The 19,181-nt window shown below is 46.1% G+C and overlaps 1 protein-coding gene across 1 annotated transcript in view; it reads right to left on the bottom strand.

Annotated features, from left to right (window-relative positions):
* Positions 1 to 617: 617 nt before the first annotated feature.
* Positions 618 to 19,181, bottom strand: part of LOC135546902 (transient receptor potential cation channel subfamily M member 2-like) — a 31,315-nt gene continuing 12,751 nt past the window's right edge. Inside the window, exons 6-18 of the mRNA XM_064975461.1 lie at positions 17,924 to 18,095; positions 14,514 to 14,694; positions 13,604 to 13,785; positions 12,432 to 12,564; positions 9,008 to 9,095; positions 8,827 to 8,914; positions 8,537 to 8,703; positions 8,142 to 8,203; positions 7,230 to 7,259; positions 7,052 to 7,138; positions 6,430 to 6,508; positions 6,131 to 6,232; positions 618 to 659 (exon numbers count right to left, since the gene is read on the bottom strand). Coding sequence (XP_064831533.1) covers positions 618 to 659; positions 6,131 to 6,232; positions 6,430 to 6,508; positions 7,052 to 7,138; positions 7,230 to 7,259; positions 8,142 to 8,203; positions 8,537 to 8,703; positions 8,827 to 8,914; positions 9,008 to 9,095; positions 12,432 to 12,564; positions 13,604 to 13,785; positions 14,514 to 14,694; positions 17,924 to 18,095 — 1,413 coding nt within the window. The remainder of the gene's footprint in view (positions 660 to 6,130; positions 6,233 to 6,429; positions 6,509 to 7,051; positions 7,139 to 7,229; positions 7,260 to 8,141; positions 8,204 to 8,536; positions 8,704 to 8,826; positions 8,915 to 9,007; positions 9,096 to 12,431; positions 12,565 to 13,603; positions 13,786 to 14,513; positions 14,695 to 17,923; positions 18,096 to 19,181) is intronic.

The raw sequence follows: 19,181 nt of genomic DNA, 5'->3' as shown, positions 1-19,181 counted from the left end.
GTCAAATGCTATTGCAAAAGCTTAATAAGTATTATTAAAGGTGTGGTTTAAGTATAACTCTGACTGGTGTGTGGTTTGTAACTCTCCTCATTTGGTAATACAGGAAATTAATCTACCACAACATTCTGTCCTCTTTTAATCTGAACTTCCATTATACAGTATACACTACATTACGGTATATGTACTATTAATGCCTATCAAATATATACATATAGTATCTCACAGTGAAGGAAGGCATATTTACAAACAGTTCGCTACATCCGCAGTAACGTCTGCTAAACACGTGTATGTGACCAATAAAATGTGATTTATATATAGTCCTCCTACATGTCTCATACATTATTATAACTCAACAGTACTCTAAACAGTACAGTATATCTCAACAGTGCTCTAACCAGTACAGTGTATCTCAACAGTACTCTAAACAGTGCAGTGCATCTCAACAGTACCCTAAACAGTTCATTGTGGGTCCTCTTTCTAGCTAAAAGGTCCTCTGGTGCAGCTAGAAGGTCCTCTGGTGCAGCTAGAAGGTCCTCTGGTGCAGCTAGAAGGTCCTCTGGTGCAGCTGCCACCCGTCTAGAGCATCTCTCTGGTAAGAACACATCCTGGTCCTGCTGCTAGTCCACCGGACCAGTCCACACAGCCCCGGTATTCTCAGCCTGGAGGGGAGATAGTAAAATATTCATACTACACTTTATAGTACTAAACCACTGGACCGGCTCCACAAAGAAGGTCTAACTCTAACCCACTGGACCAGCACCACAGCCCAGACTACTAACTCTAACCCACTGGACCAGCACCACACAGCACAGACTACTAACTCTAACCCACTGGAACAGCACCACACAGCCCAGACTACTAACTCTAAACCACTGGACCAGCACCACACAGCCCAGACTACTAACTCTAACCCACTGGAACAGCACCACACAGCCCAGACTACTAACTCTAACCCACTGGACCAGCACCACAGCCCAGACTACTAACTCTAATCCACTGGACCAGCACCACACAGCCCAGACTACTGGTAACCCACTGGAACAGCACCACACAGCCCAGACTACTAACTCTAAACCACTGGACCAGCACCACAGCCCAGACGACTAACTCTAAACCACTGGACCAGCACCACAGCCCAGATTACTAACTCTAACCCACTGGACCAGCACCACACAGCCCAAACTACTAACTCTAAACCACTGGACAAGCACCACAGCCCAGACTACTAACTCTAACCCACTGGACCAGCACCACAGCCCAGACTACTAACTCTAACCCACTGGACCAGCACCACAGCCCAGACTACTAACTCTCACCCACTGGACCAGCACTACAGCCCAGACTACTAACTCTAACCCACTGGACCAGCACCACAGCCCAGACTACTAACTCTCACCCACTGGACCAGCACCACAGCCCAGACTACTAACTCTAAACCACTGGACCAGCACTACAGCCCAGACTACTAACTCTAACCCACTGGACCAGCACCACAGCCCAGACTACTAACTCTAACCCACTGGACCAGCACCACACAGCCCAGACTACTAACTCTAACCCACTGGACCAGCACCACAGCCCAGACTACTAACTCACCCACTGGACCAGCACCACAGCCCAGACTACTAACTCTAAACCACTGGACCAGCACCACAGCCCAGACTACTAACTCTAAACCACTGGAAGCACCACAGGACAACTAACTCTAACCCACTGGACCAGCACACAGCCCAGACTACTAACTCTAACCCACTGGACCAGCACCACAGCCCAGACTACATTTACATTTACATTTAAGTCATTTACACGCCCAGACTACTAACTCTAACCCACTGGACCAGCACCACAGCCCAGACTACTAACTCTAACCCACTGGACCAGCACCACAGCCCAGACTACTAACTCTAACCCACTGGACCAGCACCACAGCCCAGACTACTAACTCTAACCCACTGGACCAGCACCACAGCCCAGACAACTAACTCTAACCCACTGGACCAGCACCACAGCCCAGACTACTAACTCTAACCCACTGGACCAGCACCACAGCCCAGACTACTAACTCTAACCCACTGGACCAGCACCACAGCCCAGACTACTAACTCTAACCCACTGGACCAGCACCACAGCCCAGACTACTAACTCTAAACCACTGGAGCTACAACTCTAACTCTAACCCACTGGACCAGCACCACAGCCCAGACAACTAACTCTCACCCACTGGACCAACAGCACAGACCACTAACTCTAACCCACTGGACCAGCACCACAGCCCAGACAACTAACTCTAACCCACTGGACCAGCACCACAGCCCAGACTACTAACTCTAACCCACTGGACCAGCACCACACAGCCCAGACTACTAACTCTAACCCACTGGAACAGCACCACACAGCCCAGACTACTAACTCTAAACCACTGGAAGCACCACAGCCCAGACGACTAACTCTAAACCACTGGACAAGCACCACAGCCCAGACTATAACTCTACCCACTGGACCAGCACTACAGCCCAGACTACTAACTCTAACCCACTGGACCAGCACCACAGCCCAGACTACTAACTCTCACCCACTGGACCAGCACCACAGCCCAGACAACTAACTCTAACCCACTGGACCAGCACCACAGCCCAGACTACTAACTCTAAACCACTGGACCAGCTCAACAGCACAGACCACCAACTCTAACCCACTGGACCAGCACCACAGCCCAGAAAACTAACTCTCACCCACTGGACCAGCACCACAGCCCAGACAACTAACTCTAACCCACTGGACCAGCACCACAGCCCAGACTACTAACTCTAAACCACTGGACCAGCACCACAGCCCAGACTACTAACTCTAAACCACTGGACCAGCACCACAGCCCAGACTACTAACTCTAAACCACTGGACCAGCACCACAGCCCAGACTACTAACTCTAACCCACTGGACCAGCACCACAGCCCAGACTACTAACTCTAAACCACTGGACCAGCTCAACAGCACAGACCACTAACTCTAACCCACTGACCAGCACCACAGCCCAGACAACTAACTCTAACCCACTGGACCAGCACCACAGCCCAGACTACTAACTTAAAACAACTGTAAGGATAGGATATAGCATGTTATAGGGGACGTGTTGTGGAGTATGGTGTTCTGTAAGGATAGGATATAGCATGTTATAGGGGAAGTGGTGCCATGTGTGTGTTCTGTAAGATAGGATATAGCATGTTATAGGGGAAGTGGTGCCGTGTGTGTGTTCTGTAAGGATAGGATATAGCATGTTATAGGGGAAGTGGTGCCGTGTGTGTGTTCTGTCAGGATAGGATGTAGCATGTTATAGGGGAAGTGGTGCCGTGTGTGTGTTCTGTCAGGATAGGATGTAGCATGTTATAGGGGAAGTGGTGCCGTGTGTGTGTTCTGTAAGGATAGGATATAGCATGTTATAGGGGAAGTGGTGCCGTGTGTGTGTTCTGTAAGGATAGGATGTAGCATGTTATAGGGGAAGTGGTGCCGTGTGTGTGTTCTGTAAGGATAGGATGTAACATGTTATAGGGGAAGTGGTGCCGTGTGTGTGTTCTGTAAGGATAGGATGTAGCATGTTATAGGGGAAGTGGTGCCGTGTGTGTGTTCTGTAAGGATAGGATATAGCATGTTATAGGGGAAGTGGTGCCGTGTGTGTGTTCTGTAAGGATAGGATATAGCATGTTATAGGGGAAGTGGTGCCGTGTGTGTGTTCTGTCAGGATAGGATGTAGCATGTTATAGGGGAAGTGGTGCCGTGTGTGTGTTCTGTCAGGATAGGATATAGCATGTTATAGGGGAAGTGGTGCCGTGTGTGTGTTCTGTCAGGATAGGATATAGCATGTTATAGGGGAAGTGGTGCCGTGTGTGTGTTCTGTAAGGATAGGATATAGCATGTTATAGGAGAAGTGATGCCGTGTTTGTGTTCTGTAAGGATAGGATATAGCATGTTATAGGGGAAGTGGTGCCTGTGTGTGTTCTGTAAGGATAGGATATAGCATGTTATAGGGGAAGTGGTGCCGTGTGTGTGTTCTGTCAGGATGGATGTAGCATGTTACACAGTGGTGCCGTGTGTGTGTTCTGTAACTGATATAGCATGTTATAGGGGAAGTGGTGCCGTGTGTGTGTTCTGTCAGGATAGGATGAGCATGTTATAGGGGAAGTGTTGCCGCTGTTGTTCTGTAAGGCCAGGATATAGCAATCAGGGGATGCCGTGCTGTGTTCTATAGATCATTACATGTTATAGGGGCAGTTATGCCGTGTGTGTGTTCTGTAAGGATAGGATATAGCATTTACGGGGAAGTGGTGCCGTGTGTGTGTTTGTAAGGATAGGATATAGCATGTTATAGGGGAAGTGGTGCCGTGTGTGTGTTCTGTAAGGATAGGATATAGCATGTTATAGGGGAAGTGGTGCCGTGTGTGTGTTCTGTCAGGATAGGATTGCATGTTATAGGGGAAGTGGTGCCAGTGTTGTGTTCTGTCAGGATAGATTAGATTGAATAGAGTGGTCAGTGTTAGTGCTGTAATAGATTGATTGAATAGAGCCCCAGTGTTAGTGCTGTAATAGATTGATTGAATAGAGCCCTCAGTGTCAGTGCTGTAATAGATTGATTGAATAGAGCCCTCCGTGTCAGTGCTGTAATAGATTGATTGAATGGAGCCGTGTCAGTGCTGTAAGGATTGATTGCAATAGAAGTGGTCCGTGTCAGTGCTGTCAATAGGATTGATTTAATAGAGCCCTCAGTGTCAGTGCTGTAATAGATTGATTGAATAGAGCCCTCAGTGTTAGTGCTGTAATAGATTGATTGAATAGAGTGGTCAGTGTGTGTGTTCTGTAATAGATTAGCATTGTTATAGAGCCCTCAGTGTTAGTGCTCTAATAGATTGATTGAATAGAGCCCTCAGTGTCAGATGGATGTTCATTGAATAGGACTCCGTGTTTCTGCCTAGGCATAGATTGATTGAATAGAGCCCTCAGTGTTAGTGCTCTAATAGATTGATTGAATAGAGCCCTCAGTGTCAGTGCTGTAATAGATTGATTGAATAGCGGAGACTGCATTCACGGTTAGTGCTGTAATAGATTGATTGAATAGACCTTTTCATTTTAGTGCTGTAATGGATTGATTGAATAGAGCCCTCAGTGTCAGTGCTGTAATAGATTGATTAAGTAGAGCCCTCAGTGGCAGTGCTGTAATAGATTGATTGAATAGAGCCCTCAGTGTTAGTGCTGTAATAGATTGATTGAATAGAGCCCTCAGTGTCAGTGCTGTAATAGATTGATTGAATAGAGCCCTCAGTGTTAGTGCTGTAATAGATTGATTGAATAGAGCCCTCAGTGTTAGTGCTCTAATAGATTGATTGAATAGAGCCCTCAGTGTTAGTGCTCTAATAGATTGATTGAATAGAGCCCTCAGTGTTAGTGCTGTAATAGATTGATTGAATAGAGCCCTCAGTGTCAGTGCTGTAATAGATTGATTGAATAGAGCCCTCAGTGTTAGTGCTCTAATAGATTGATTGAATAGAGCCCTCAGTGTTAGTGCTCTAATAGATTGATTGAATAGAGCCCTCAGTGTTAGTGCTGTAATAGATTGATTGAATAGAGCCCTCAGTGTCAGTGCTGTAATAGATTGATTGAATAGAGCCCTCAGTGTCAGTGCTGTAATAGATTGATTGAATAGAGCCCTCAGTGTTAGTGCTCTAATAGATTGATTGAATAGAGCCCTCAGTGTTAGTGCTGTAATAGATTGATTGAATAGAGCCCTCCGTGTTAGTGCTGTAATAGATTGATTAAATAGAGCCCTCAGTGTCAGTGCTGTAATAGATTGATTGAATAGAGCCCTCAGTGTTAGTGCATTCCACCGTGCTGTATCCACCTGCTGTATCCTGTGCACGTGACAAATACACTTGGACTTGTTTGAATTTGATTTGACTAGCACAGCTACTAACTAGAACAGTAACATGAGAGACTGTCGTTGTAAAGTAATATATTTATTACATTAACGGTTTGGTGCTTGTAGTATACAGTAGAATCTGTGGTCATGTTTCATGGTACCACAACTACCACTGACAGTAGCTATAGGGCTTTTATTAAGCTTGAGGAGCCAATCAGGTGTACCTTGGTTACCTCTACCACCTTAGTTTTTATCTTGTCATAGATCTTCTGTCCCATAATCCTCAGTAATCTGTCTGGCAGGGGCTCGTCTGATTGGACAGGACCCTTGAAGGAAACAGAAGAGTTTGTCAGTAGGATCCAATACTCTCGGATTTAAGTTCATGTCATAGAACCTCGATCTCCAAGCTTCCTCAAATAGAGCATAAAGATGATCATTTCATTATTTGTCGACTATGTAAAAGAATATTTATCAAAGCACACAAGAGTCCACATACTGTACATTCTGTCCATTCTGTACTCACCCCAGGTAGTGTCCAGAGCCCATCCTCCTGGTCCCAGACCGCCAGGAACTCCAGAGCAGATCTCTCACTGTCTCTCCACCTGTAGATCATCAACAAAAGGTTATTATAATATTATAAACTATTAAAGCAGAGCTCTCAGTAGATCAACACCAGGTTATTATAATATTATAAACTATTAAAGCAGAGCTCTCAGTAGATCAACACCAGGTTATTATAATATTATAAACTATTAAAAAGCTCTCAGAGCTATTAAAGCAGAGCTCTCAGTAAATCAACAACAACAGGTTATTATAATATTATAAACTATTAAAGCAGAGCTCTCAGTAGATCAACAACAACAGAGTACACTGAAACAACACACTATCCATCAACTAAACATGGTTTATTCTCCTCAGAGTGTTTCATCCTCTAGCTAACTAAACTACGACTCTTTCCCAAATGGCACCCTATTCCCTATGCAGTGCACTACTATTGACCAGGGCCCATAAGGCTCTAGTTAAATGTAGTGCACTACTATTGACCAGGGCCCATAGGGCTCTAGTTAAATGTAATGCACCATATAGGGAAAAGGGTGCCATTTGGAATCCATGATAAGCTGTTATCTATCTGTGGAGCCTCGTACCGTGTGAGGACAGGGTCCAGGATCAGGTTTGGACCCAGACAGGTCAGTGCTCCTCTTCCTTTCATGCCTGTCCTGCCTCCTGGGTTTCTACACACGTTAGAGATGACTGATATTAGGCAACAAAACACATTGATTAAAAGATGGTTATAAGCTGTTTCTACGTGTTATGTCTTCATACCTGTAACGCTTTACAGAATCAGGTTCTGATCTGAGGGCGGAAAGCAGAGTGGGATACAACAGACACAAATAATGTCATGTGGTCCCAGAGGAAGAATTACATTGTGGATTTCTCATCTGTCTGATTCTGGCCCAAACAACTCCCCCTTCTGTCTGATCCTGGCCCAAACAACTCCCCCTTCTGTCTGATCCTGGCCCAAACAACTCCCCCTTCTGTCTGATCCTGGCCCAAACAACTCCCCCTTCTGTCTGATCCTGGCCCAAACAACTCACCCATCTGTCTGATCCTGGCCCAAACAACTCACCCATCTGTCTGATCCTGGCCTAAACAACTCACCCATCTATCTGCTCCTGACCCAAACAACTCACCCATCTGTCTGCTCCTGGCCCAAACAACTCACCCATCTGTCTGCTCCTGGCCCAAACAACTCACCCATCTGTCTGCTCCTGGCCCAAACAACTCACCCATCTGTCTGATCCTGGCCCAAACAACTCACCCATCTGTCTGATCCTGGCCCAAACAACTCACCCATCTTTCTGATCCTGGCCCAAACAACTCACCCATCTTTCTGATCCTGGCCCAAACAACTCACCCATCTTTCTGATCCTGGCCCAAACAACTCCCCCATCTGTCTGATCTTGGCCCAAACAACTCACCCATCTGTCTGATCCTGGCCCAAACAACTCCCCCATCTGTCTGATCCTGGCCCAAACAACTCCCCCATCTGTCTGATCCTGGCCCAAACAACTCACCCATCTGTCTGATCCTGGCCCAAACAACTCACCCATCTGTCTGATCCTGGCCCAAACAACTCCCCCATCTGTCTGATCCTGGCCCAAACAACTCACCCATCTGTCTGATCCTGGCCCAAACAACTCCCCCATCTGTCTGATCCTGGCCCAAACAACTCACCCATCTGTCTGATCCTGGCTGTCTCCATTCAGAACAGGAGGATTGTAAAGGATGAAGTCAACCTGAAACAGAGGAGATGTATTTACTGAAACCATTATAAACCACATAACAATATCATTAGAATGAGATGTTCAACTGCAGTAACTCAGCTGTGTCTGAAATAGCTCATATTCCTGTACAGTGCCATATGTGCTCTGGTCAAAAGAAGTGAACTATAGGAACAGGGTGCGATTTAAAACACAGCCTTAGTAACTCTACTGTGAGGTAACACAATAAGTATGGGGTAATATTAGTCAGGCACCTCCCAGGGCACCTTCTCCTCTAGGAGTTATAATATTAGTCAGGCACCTCCCAGGGCACCTTCTCCTCTAGGAGTTATAATATTAGTCAGGAACCTCCCAGGGCACCTTCTCCTCAAGAACAGGGAAGCGAGGGATGGTACTGTCAGGGTAGTCCAGACGCCGGGCGTTGACATGGTAAAACATCTTCTCTCTCTCTGTCTTCTCCTGTCTATGGGGTTCATTGGGTTCACTTTCAGACCTCTTCAGCTTACCAGGTGAGGCTAGATAGATTACACATAGGACAACATGTAAATACAGCTATCTATCTACAGTATTTACTGTATCTACGGAAACAGTCCAGTGAGAGGGGGAATGATGTTCTACTCCAGAAATAAGGACCTCACCCAGCTGTGGAGCCTCCTCTTTAGAGTGTAGACCCTGAGCTTTGAGGGTGTCCATGATCCACTGGAGAGCTCTGGCTGACTGGGAGACCTGGAGAAGTGATAACAATAGTCCCGAATGTGTTTAAAACATTATAAACACAGTAAGTCAGAGTGATGGGTAAAGTGATGTGGGGGTCAATACCTGCTCCTCCAGTCTGGTCAATCTCTTCACTAAAGCAACCGACCCTGTGGCCTCCTCCCTCTGTAGCAGCTCTGTTATGGTGCAAACCCTGGGGACGAAGACACTGAATCACACAGATCCTAAACCTGGGGACGAAGACACTGAATCGCACAGATCCTAACCCTGGGGACGAAGACACTGAATCACACAGATCCTAACCCTGGGGACGAAGACACTGAATCACACAGATCCTAACCCTGGGGACGAAGACACTGAATCACACAGATCCTAACCCTGGGGACGAAGACACTGAATCGCACAGATCCTAACCCTGGGGACGAAGACACTGAATCACACAGATCCTAACCCAGGGGGACACACACATACTGAATCAAACAGATCCTAACCCTGGGGACGAAGACACTGAATCACACAGATCCTAACCCTGGGGACGAAGACACTGAATCACACAGATCCTAACCCTGGGGGACACACACATACTGAATCAAACAGATCCTAACCCTGGGGACGAAGACACTGAATCGCACAGATCCTAACCCTGGGGACGAAGACACTGAATCACACAGATCCTAACCCAGGGGGACACACACATACTGAATCAAACAGATCCTAACCCTGGGGACGAAGACACTGAATCACACAGATCCTAACCCTGGGGACGAAGACACTGAATCACACAGATCCTAACCCTGGGGACGAAGACACTCAATCACACAGATCCTAACCCTGGGGACGAAGACACTGAATCACACAGAACCTAACCCTGGGGACGAAGACACTGAAACTGAATCACACAGATCCTAACCCTGAGGACAAAGACACTGAATCACACAGATCCTAACCCTGAGGACGAAGACACTGAATCACACAGATCCTAATCCTGAGGACGAAGACACTGAATCACACAGATCCTAACCCTGAAGGGTGACAATGAATCACACAGATCCTAACCCTGGGGACGAAGCCACTGAATCACACAGATCCTAACCATGAGGGGTGACAATGTATCACACAGATCCTAACCCTGGGGACGAAGACACTGAATCACACAGATCCTAACCCTGAGGACGAAGATACTGAATCACACAGATCCTAACCCTGGGGACGAAGACACTGAATCACACAGAACCTAACCCTGGGGACGAAGACACTAAATCACACAGATCCTAACCCTGAGGACGAAGACACTAAATCACACAGATCCTAACCCTGGGGACACAGATTTTTTAAATTGATTTATTTCACCTTTATTTAACCAGGTATGCCAGTTGAGTACAAGTTCTCATTTACAACTGTGACCTGGCCAAGATAAAGCAAAGCATTGTGACAAAAACAACAACACAGAGTTACACATGGAATAAACAATAACAAGCCAATAATACAATAAACAAGTCAATGACACAGTAGAAAAAAAGAAAGTCTATATACAGTGTGTGCAAAAGGCATGAGGAGGGAGGCAATAAATAGGTCATAGGAGCAAATAATTACAATTTAGCAGATTAACACTGGAGTGATAAATGATCAGATGAACATGTGCAGGTAGAGATACTGGTGTGCAAAAGAGCAGAAAAGTAAATAAAAAAAAACAGTATGGGGATGAGGTAGGTAGATTGGGTGGGCTGTATACCGATGGACTATGTACAGCTGCAGCGATCGGTTCGCTGCTTAGATAGCTGATGTTTAAAGTTGGTGAGGGAAATAAAAGTCTCTAACATTAGCGTTTTTTGCAATTCGTTCCAGTCACTGGCAGCAGAGAACTGGAAGGAAAGGCGGCCAACTGAGGTGTTGGCTTTGGGGATGATCAGTGAGATACACCTGCTGGAGCGCGTGCTACGGGTGGGTGTTGCCATCGTGACCAGTGAACTGAGATAAGGCGGAGCTTTACCAAGCATCGACTTATAGATGACCTGGAGCCAGTGGGTCTGGCGACGAATATGAAAGCAAGGGCCAGCCAACGAGAGCATACAGGTCGCAGTGGTGGGTGGTATAAGGGGCTTTGGTAACAAAACGGATGGCATTGTGATAGACTGCATCCAGTTTGCTGAGTAGAGTATTGGAAGCTATTTTGTAGATGACATCGCGGAAGTTGAGGATCGGTAGGATAGTCAGTTTTACTAGGGTAAGTTTGGCGGCGTGAGTGAAGGAGGCTTTGTTGCGAAATAGAAAGACGATTCTAGATTGAATTTTGGATTGGAGATGTTTAATATGAATCTGGAAGGAGATTTTACAGTAAAACCAGACATCTAGGTATTTATAGTTGTCTACATATTCTAAGTCAGAACCGTCCAGAGTAGTGATGCCAGTCCGGCGTGAGGGTGTGGGCAGCGAACGTTTGAAAAGGATGCATTTGGTTTTACTAGCGTTTAAGAGCAGTTGGAGGCCACGGAAGAAGTCTTGTAATGGCGTTGAAGCTCGTTTGGAGGTTTGTTAGCACAGTGACTGCGGTTGAAAATTTGCCGGCTGGCTAAAACTGGCACTTTTACTGAAACGTTGATTAATGTGCACTGTCCCTGTAAAAATAAAATAAACTCATAAACTCATAAACAGAGTCGAAAGCCTTGGCCAGGTCGATGATGACGGCTGCACAGTACTGTCTTTTATCGATGGCGGTTATATCGTTTATTACCTTGAGCGTGGCTGATGTGCACCCGTGACCGGCTCGGAAACCGGATTGCACAGCGGAGAAGGTACGGTGGGATTCGAAATGGTCAGTGATCTGTTTATTAACTTGGCTTTCAAAGACCTTAGAAAGACAGGGTAGGATAGATATAGGTCTGTACAAGTTTGGGTCTAGAGTGTCTCCCCTTTGAAGAGGGGGATGACTGCGGCAGCTTTCCAATCTTTAGGGATCTCTGACGATACGAAAGAGAGGTTGAACATTTGAACAGAATAACACAGACCCTAACCCTGGGGGGGCCACTGAATCACACAGACCCTAACCATGGGAGGGAGACACTGAATCCCACAGATCCTAACGCTGGGGGGAAACTAAATCACATAGATCCTAACCCTGGGGGTGGGGGGGACACTGAATCCCACAGATCCTAACCCTGGGGGGGGGACACAGAATCACACAGACCCTAACCCTGGGGGGACACTGAATCACACAGATCCTAACCCTGGGGGGTGGGGGGACACTGAATCCCACAGATCCTAACCCTGGGGGGGACACTGAATCACACAGATCCCAACCCTGGGGGGTGGGGGACGACAACACTGAATCACATAGATCCTAACCCTGGGGGGTGGGGGGGGGGGACACAGAATCACTGGAGAAGTCCTCATTTACAACCCTACGTGTCAGGCTGTTTGCGCATTCAACAGGCCAGACAAGACCAGTTGGGCTGCAGTTGGAACAGAGTAGTACCCAGGTTGGTCATGTATTGCAGAAAAGACACTTCATAAAAACAGAGTAATAAGTTACTTGTCAGCGGTGTCTGTGGTACGTTGCTCCATGCTCTGGCTCTGCTGCTGTCTGCAGGAGAGAAGGTAGTTATCCTTCATAAAGGATTCCCACGATAATAACTCTTCCTCCTCCACCTCAGGCAGCCTCTCCTCTGGAAAAGAGAGGAGGAGAGTGGAGAGGAGAGAAGAAAGGAAAGGAAGAGAGTGGAGAGGAGGAGAGTGGAGAAGGTTAGAGGGGAGGAAGAGTGTGGAGAGGAGGAGAGTGGAGAAGACAGGAGAAGAGTGGAGATGAGAAGAGAGGAGAGTCAAGAGGAGAGGAGAGAAGGTGTGTGGAGAGGAGAGTCGCGAAGAGGAGAGTGGAGAGGAAGAGTGGAGAGGATATGAGGAGAGTGGAGAGGAGTAGAAAAGAGAGGAGAGGAGGAGAGTGGAGAAGATAGTGGAGAGGAGTGAGAAGAGGAGAGTGGATATGAGAGGAAAGGAGAATGGTGGAGAGGATAGGAGGAGAGTGGAGAGGAGAGGAGGTGTGTGGAGAGGAGAGAAGAGAGGAGGAGAGTGATGATGAGAGTGGAGAGTAGGAGAGTGGAGAGGAATGAGGAGAGGAGGAGAGTGGTGATGAGAGAGGAGAGTGGGAAGAACAGAGGAGAGGAGGAGAGAAGGAGAGTGGAGAGGAGAGAGTGGAGAGGAGGAGAGTGGAGAGGAGAGTAGAGGGGAGATGAGAGTGGAGGAGAGGAGGAGATGAGAGAGGAAAGGAGGAGAGTGGAGAGGGGGAGACAAGGAGAGTGGAGAGTGGAGAGGGGGAGAGTGAAGAGGAGAGTGGAAAGAACAGTGGAGAGGAGGAGAGACGAGAGGAGATGAGTATAGTGGAGAGGAGGTGAGGTGAGTGAATAGGAGAGTGGAGAGGAGTGGGGGGAGAAGAGAGTGGAGAGGAGAGGAGGTGTGTGGAGAGGAGAGGAGAGAGGAGGAGAGTGATAATGAGAGGATGAGAGGAGAGTGAAGAGGAGAGAGGAGGAGAGGAGAGAGGAGACCATATGAAATAGAATAGACTGTATAATATATTTAGGACAGAAGAAAGAGCTAACCAGGTTAACAGTTTGAAGGCGGGTTTCCTGGACACAGACGAAGCCTTGTCTTGAAAGTGACTTTTAGTCCAGGACTAGGCTTCATTTGGATTTTAAATATTTCAGGACTCACTGAAGGCTCTGTAACTATTGGGGGGTCTCTGCAGCACTATGCGTCTGATGAAGAGGAAGATGTGGGAGAGGAGGATGAGTGGAGGGGGGGCAGCGGGTCGGCTGTGGTACTCCTTGATCAGTTCATACCGCTGGAATTTCCAGATGGTGTCTGTGTTATCCTGAACCTCCTGGAAAGTATAGCTGGAGGGTGGAGAGGAAGGGGAAGAGGAAGAAGAGAAGAAGAGTGAAACACGGACAATATGATAGAAAGATGATAGAAAGTGCAGAGATTGATGAATGAAAGGATGGATGGATAGATGGATGGTGGATGGATGGATGGAGGAAGGGATGCAGGGATGGATGGATGGATGGAGGAATGGAGGAATGGATGGATGGAGAAATGGATAGGTGGGTGGCTGGGTGGATGGATGGGGAATGGATGGATGGATACATGGATGGATGGATGGATGGATGGATGGATACATGGATGGATGGATGGATGGATGGATGGATGGATTGATGGCTGGATGGATGGATGGATGGATGGATACATGGATGGATGGATGGATGGATGGCTGGTTGGATGGATACATGGATGGATGGATGGATGGATGGATACATGGATGGATGGATGGATGGATGGATGGATGGATGGATGGATGGATGGATGGATGGATGGATGGATTGATGGCTGGATGGATACATGGATGGATGGATGGATACATGGATGGATGGATGGATGGATGGCTGGTTGGATGGATACATGGATGGATGGATGGATGGATGGATGGATACATGGATGGATGGATGGATGGATGGATGGATGGATACATGGATGGATGCTGGCTGGCTGGCTGGGTGGGTGGATGAGTAGCTGGATGGATGGATTGATTGATCGTTTGATTGATTGATTGATGATTGGAACCTACTTGAAGATTGCTATGAGCAGGTTGAGCAGCAGTATGTTGGCAAACAGCAGGTAGACACACAGTAGGATTATAGTCAGCCACTCAGGGAAGGCAGGCATCTTGTCCTCGTTAAGAATAGGACATTTAGGCTTCTGAGACTCTGTACCATTTACACTGCAGGCCTTGATGTCAAACAGGGCATCTGAAGCAGATAGAGGACCCAACATGGATCAATTACATCGATCAACATCAAGTGTGCCAGTCTGTTTCGTCTCTCCTCAAATCAAATCAACTTTTATTTGTCACCAGAAAGTTACAGGCGTACAAATATCATACCCCGAAGGCATGCTAACCTCTCACCATTAAAATAACAGGGGAAGTTAGCATTTTATATCATACCCTCAAGACATGCTAATCTCTCACAATTACAATAACAGGGGAGGTTAGCATTGTATATCATACCTCCAAGACATGCTAAACTCTCACCATTACAATAACAGGGGAGGTTAGCATTTTATATCATACCCCCAAGACATGCTAACCTCTCACCATTACAATAACAGGGAGGTTAGCATTTCATATCATACCCCCAAGACATGCTAAACTCTCACCATTATAATAACAGGGGAGGTTAGCATTCATATCATACCCCCAAGACATGCTAACCTCTCACCATTACAATAACAGGGGAGGTTAGCATTTTATATCATACCCCCAAGACATGCTAACCTCTCACCATTACAATAACAGGGGAGGTTAGCATTTTATATCATACCCCCAAGACACGCTAACCTCTCATCATTACAATAAGAGGGGATGTTAGCATTTATATCATATCCCGAAGGCATGCTAACCTCTCAACATTACAATAACAGGGGAGGTTAGCATTTCATATCATACCCCCAAGACATGCTAACCTCTCACCATTACAATAACAGGGGAGGTTAGCATTTTATATCATACCCCCAAGACATGCTAATCTCTCACCATTACAATAACAGGGGAGGTTAGCATTGTATATCATACCTCCAAGACATGCTAAACTCTCACCATTACAATAACAGGGGAGGTTAGCATTTTATATCATACCCCAAGACATGCTAAACTCTCACCATTACAATAACAGGGAGGTTAGCATTTCATATCATACCCCCAAGACATGCTAAACTCTCACCATTACAATAACAGGGGAGGTTAGCATTTTATATCATACCCCCAAGACATGCTAAACTCTCACCATTACAATAACAGTGGAGGTTAGCATTTTATATCATACCCCAAGACATGCTAAACTCTCACCATTTCTGCTCATATCAGATATGTTTATGTCCTAGGAAATGTTCTAATTACTTGAGTAGCCTGGTCCACATTAGCCTATATTAGCTCAACCGTCCCACGGGGGGAACACCTATCCCGTAATCCCGTAAAGGATAATCATGGTAGCATCCACACCCGCGGGGGGAACACCTATCCCGTAAAGGATAATCATGGTAGCATCCACACCCGCGGGGGGAACACCTACCCCGTAAAGGATAATCATGGTACCAACCACACCTGCGGAGGGGGAACACCTATCCCGTAAAGGATTTATTAATGTAGAAGTGTTATTTACCAATGATTTCTATTGGGCACAAACAAACAGCAAATGCATCCAACAAGTTAGTAGAGTCTAAACATTTTGAGATGGAGATCATTTTTAAATTTATTTTATCTTTATTTAACCAGGCAAGTCAGTTAAGAACAATTTCTTATTTTCAATGACGGCCTAGGAACAGTGGGTTACCTGCCTGTTCAGGGGCAGAACGACAGATTTGTACCTTGTCAGCTCGGGGATATGAATTTGCAACCTTCCGGTTCCTAGTCCAACGCTCTAACCACTAGGCTACCCTGCCGCCCCAACATACAGGCCTATGGGAAAAACAGGGGCTTTCACACAAGGCACAGTGTTATATTCCATGAAGCGAGCATAAAAGGCACTTGGCTCGTTTGGGAGTTCTGCATCGCTGGGCAACTCATGGCTGGGTTTCCCTTCGTAATCCAATATCATCTACAAGCGTCGGAGCCGGTGTAATTGGATTCCCCTTCCTCCTGTATTATCCTTCTGCATGTTTGATGTCTCAGCTTTCTTGCATGTGTCCATGTCCATGTTTCAGTCCTTGTAAGCGGTAGCCTTTAGTCCGGTGTGATATTGCATGTAATCTATGGTTTTTGGTATGGATACGTTGTTATAGTCACTGTGGGGACAACATCATCTATGCACTTATTGATGAAGCCTGTGACTGATGTTGTAAACACCTCAATGCTATCAGACCAATCCCATAACATATTCCAGTCTGTACTAGCAAAACAGTTTTGTAGACTCGCATCTGCTTCATTGGATTGAGCTGATTCCTCCTGTTTGAGCTTGGTAAACAGGAAGCAGGAGAATGGAATCATGGTCAGATTTGCCGAAGGGAGGAGGGAAGGCCTTGTATGCAATTCTGTGGGTAGAATAAAAGTGGTCTAGTGTTGCAGGAGACGTTAGTAAAAATGAGGTAGAATGGTTTTAAGTCTCTTCCCACCAGAAATGCTGCCTCTGGGTGAGAGGTTTCTTGTTTGTTTATGGCTCCACACAGTTTGTTGAAGCCAAAGTGGTGTTGGCTTGTGGAGAGATGCAGACAGCCGTGATAATTACGGATGAGAACATTCTTGGTAGATAAAAGAGTCTACAGGCAAAAGCTCCAGATTTCTTTCACACTGGAAGCAGGGTACCAGATGTTGTTTATGAAGAGGCACACCCCTCCCCCTTTGGACTTGCCCGAGGCCTCCTTTGTCCAATCGCGCCGCTGCATGGAGAAACCACTGAGTTCTGAGTCCATAGAGTCATCCAGTCACGCCACGCCTGCCAACTTCTTATGGAATTGTCATGTTTGGCAATGGAGTTGGCAAGAGCACAAACATCTGGACCAGGCTACTCAAACAGGAGCACACACACACCTGGACCAGGCTACTCAAACAGGAGCACAAACACACCTGGACCAGGCTACTCAAACAGGAGCACACACATACCTGGACCAGGCTACTCAAACAGGAGCACACACACACACCTGGACCAGGCTACTCAAACAGCAGCACACACACACCTGGACCAGGCTTCTCAAACAGGAGCACACACACACCTGGACCAGGCTACTCAAACAGGAGCACAAATAGAAAGACATAAAAAATAGAAAGACATAAAAAATAGAAAGACATAGCTGCATAGACGATAGGACGGTTCCTATTCATCTGCACATCATTTGATCATGCTTCTACATTTGCATTGCTTGCTGTTTGGGTTTTAGGCTGGGTTTCTGTACTGCACTTTGTGACATCAGCTGATGTAAGAAGGGTTATATAAATATATAATATAATATATTATATTTCATTCATTGATTGATCAGGTGACTTACTGTCGATGTTAGAGGGCATATTCCCGAAGATGATAAGGTATGGTTCGTAGATGACGCCCCGGACGATCCAGTCCAGTCTGTCCTCATTGTGGATGAGGATGCCCTGCTTAGCAACGCCGTATGCTACCACCCAGATACTCAGCAGGAACATGAAGAAGAACATGTCCAACATCTGGAGGAGAGGAGAGAGATAACAAGTAGTTTAATACTACATGATGGTCCATAGCAGTCAATTTTACGAGGGGTATTCAAGTAAAATGAGCCATAAATGTTGTTTTTAAGGCATGCATTCAGTATGTTTTTACATACTGGAATGTTCAAATGAACGCAAACGTACATGAGCTTTTGTGTTTAGTGATTCTGCCAGATCAGAGCCAGTGGAGATAACCAGGAATGTTCAATTGATAAGTGTGTGAAATTGACCAGTTTCCTTTCCTGCTAAGCATTCAAAATGTAACGATAACTTTTGGTGTCAGTGAAAATTTATGTCGTAAAAAGTACATTATTTTCTTTAGGAATGTAGTTAAGTAACAGTTGTGAAAAATATAAATAGTCAAGTAAAGTACAGATATCCCAAAATACGACTTAAATAGTATTTTAAAGTTCTTTTACACCACTGGACATATATATCTCAAAGGTTTATCCATGTTTATCCATCCAGGCCGATATCAAGAACTTTGAACATTTCTTCCGCAAAAACAATCAAGCGCTATGTTGAAACTAGCTCTCATGAGGACCGCTACAGGAAAGGAAGACCCAGATTTACCTCTGCTGCAGAGGATAAATTCATTAGAGTTACTAGCCTCAGAAATAGAAGCCCAAATAAGAAACAGACACATCTCAACATCAGCTGTTGAGGAGACTCAGGCCTTCATGGTCACATTGTTGCAAAGAAACCACAACTAAAGGACACCAATAATAAGAAGAAGAGACTTGCTTGGGCCAAGAAACCTGAGCAATGGACATTAGACCCGTGGAAATCTGTCCTTTGGTCTGATGAGTCCAAATGTGAGATTTTTGGTTCCAAGCGCTGTGTCTTTGTAAGACGCAGAATAGGTGAATGGATGATCTCCGCATGTGTGGTTCCCACACTGAAGCATGGAGGAGGAGATGTGATGGTGTGGGGGTGATTTGCTGGAGACACTATCTGTGATTTATTTAGAATTCAAGGCATACTTAACCAGCATGGCTACCACAGCATTCTGCAGCGATGCGCCATCCCATCTGGTTTGCGCTTAGTGGGACTATAATTTGTTTT

This window comes from Oncorhynchus masou, chromosome 10, assembly GCF_036934945.1.
Source record: "Oncorhynchus masou masou isolate Uvic2021 chromosome 10, UVic_Omas_1.1, whole genome shotgun sequence".
NCBI classification, from domain to species: domain Eukaryota; kingdom Metazoa; phylum Chordata; class Actinopteri; order Salmoniformes; family Salmonidae; genus Oncorhynchus; species Oncorhynchus masou.
Note: the sequence above shows the minus strand (reverse complement) of the source record. Positions and strands in the feature narration are given on the sequence as shown.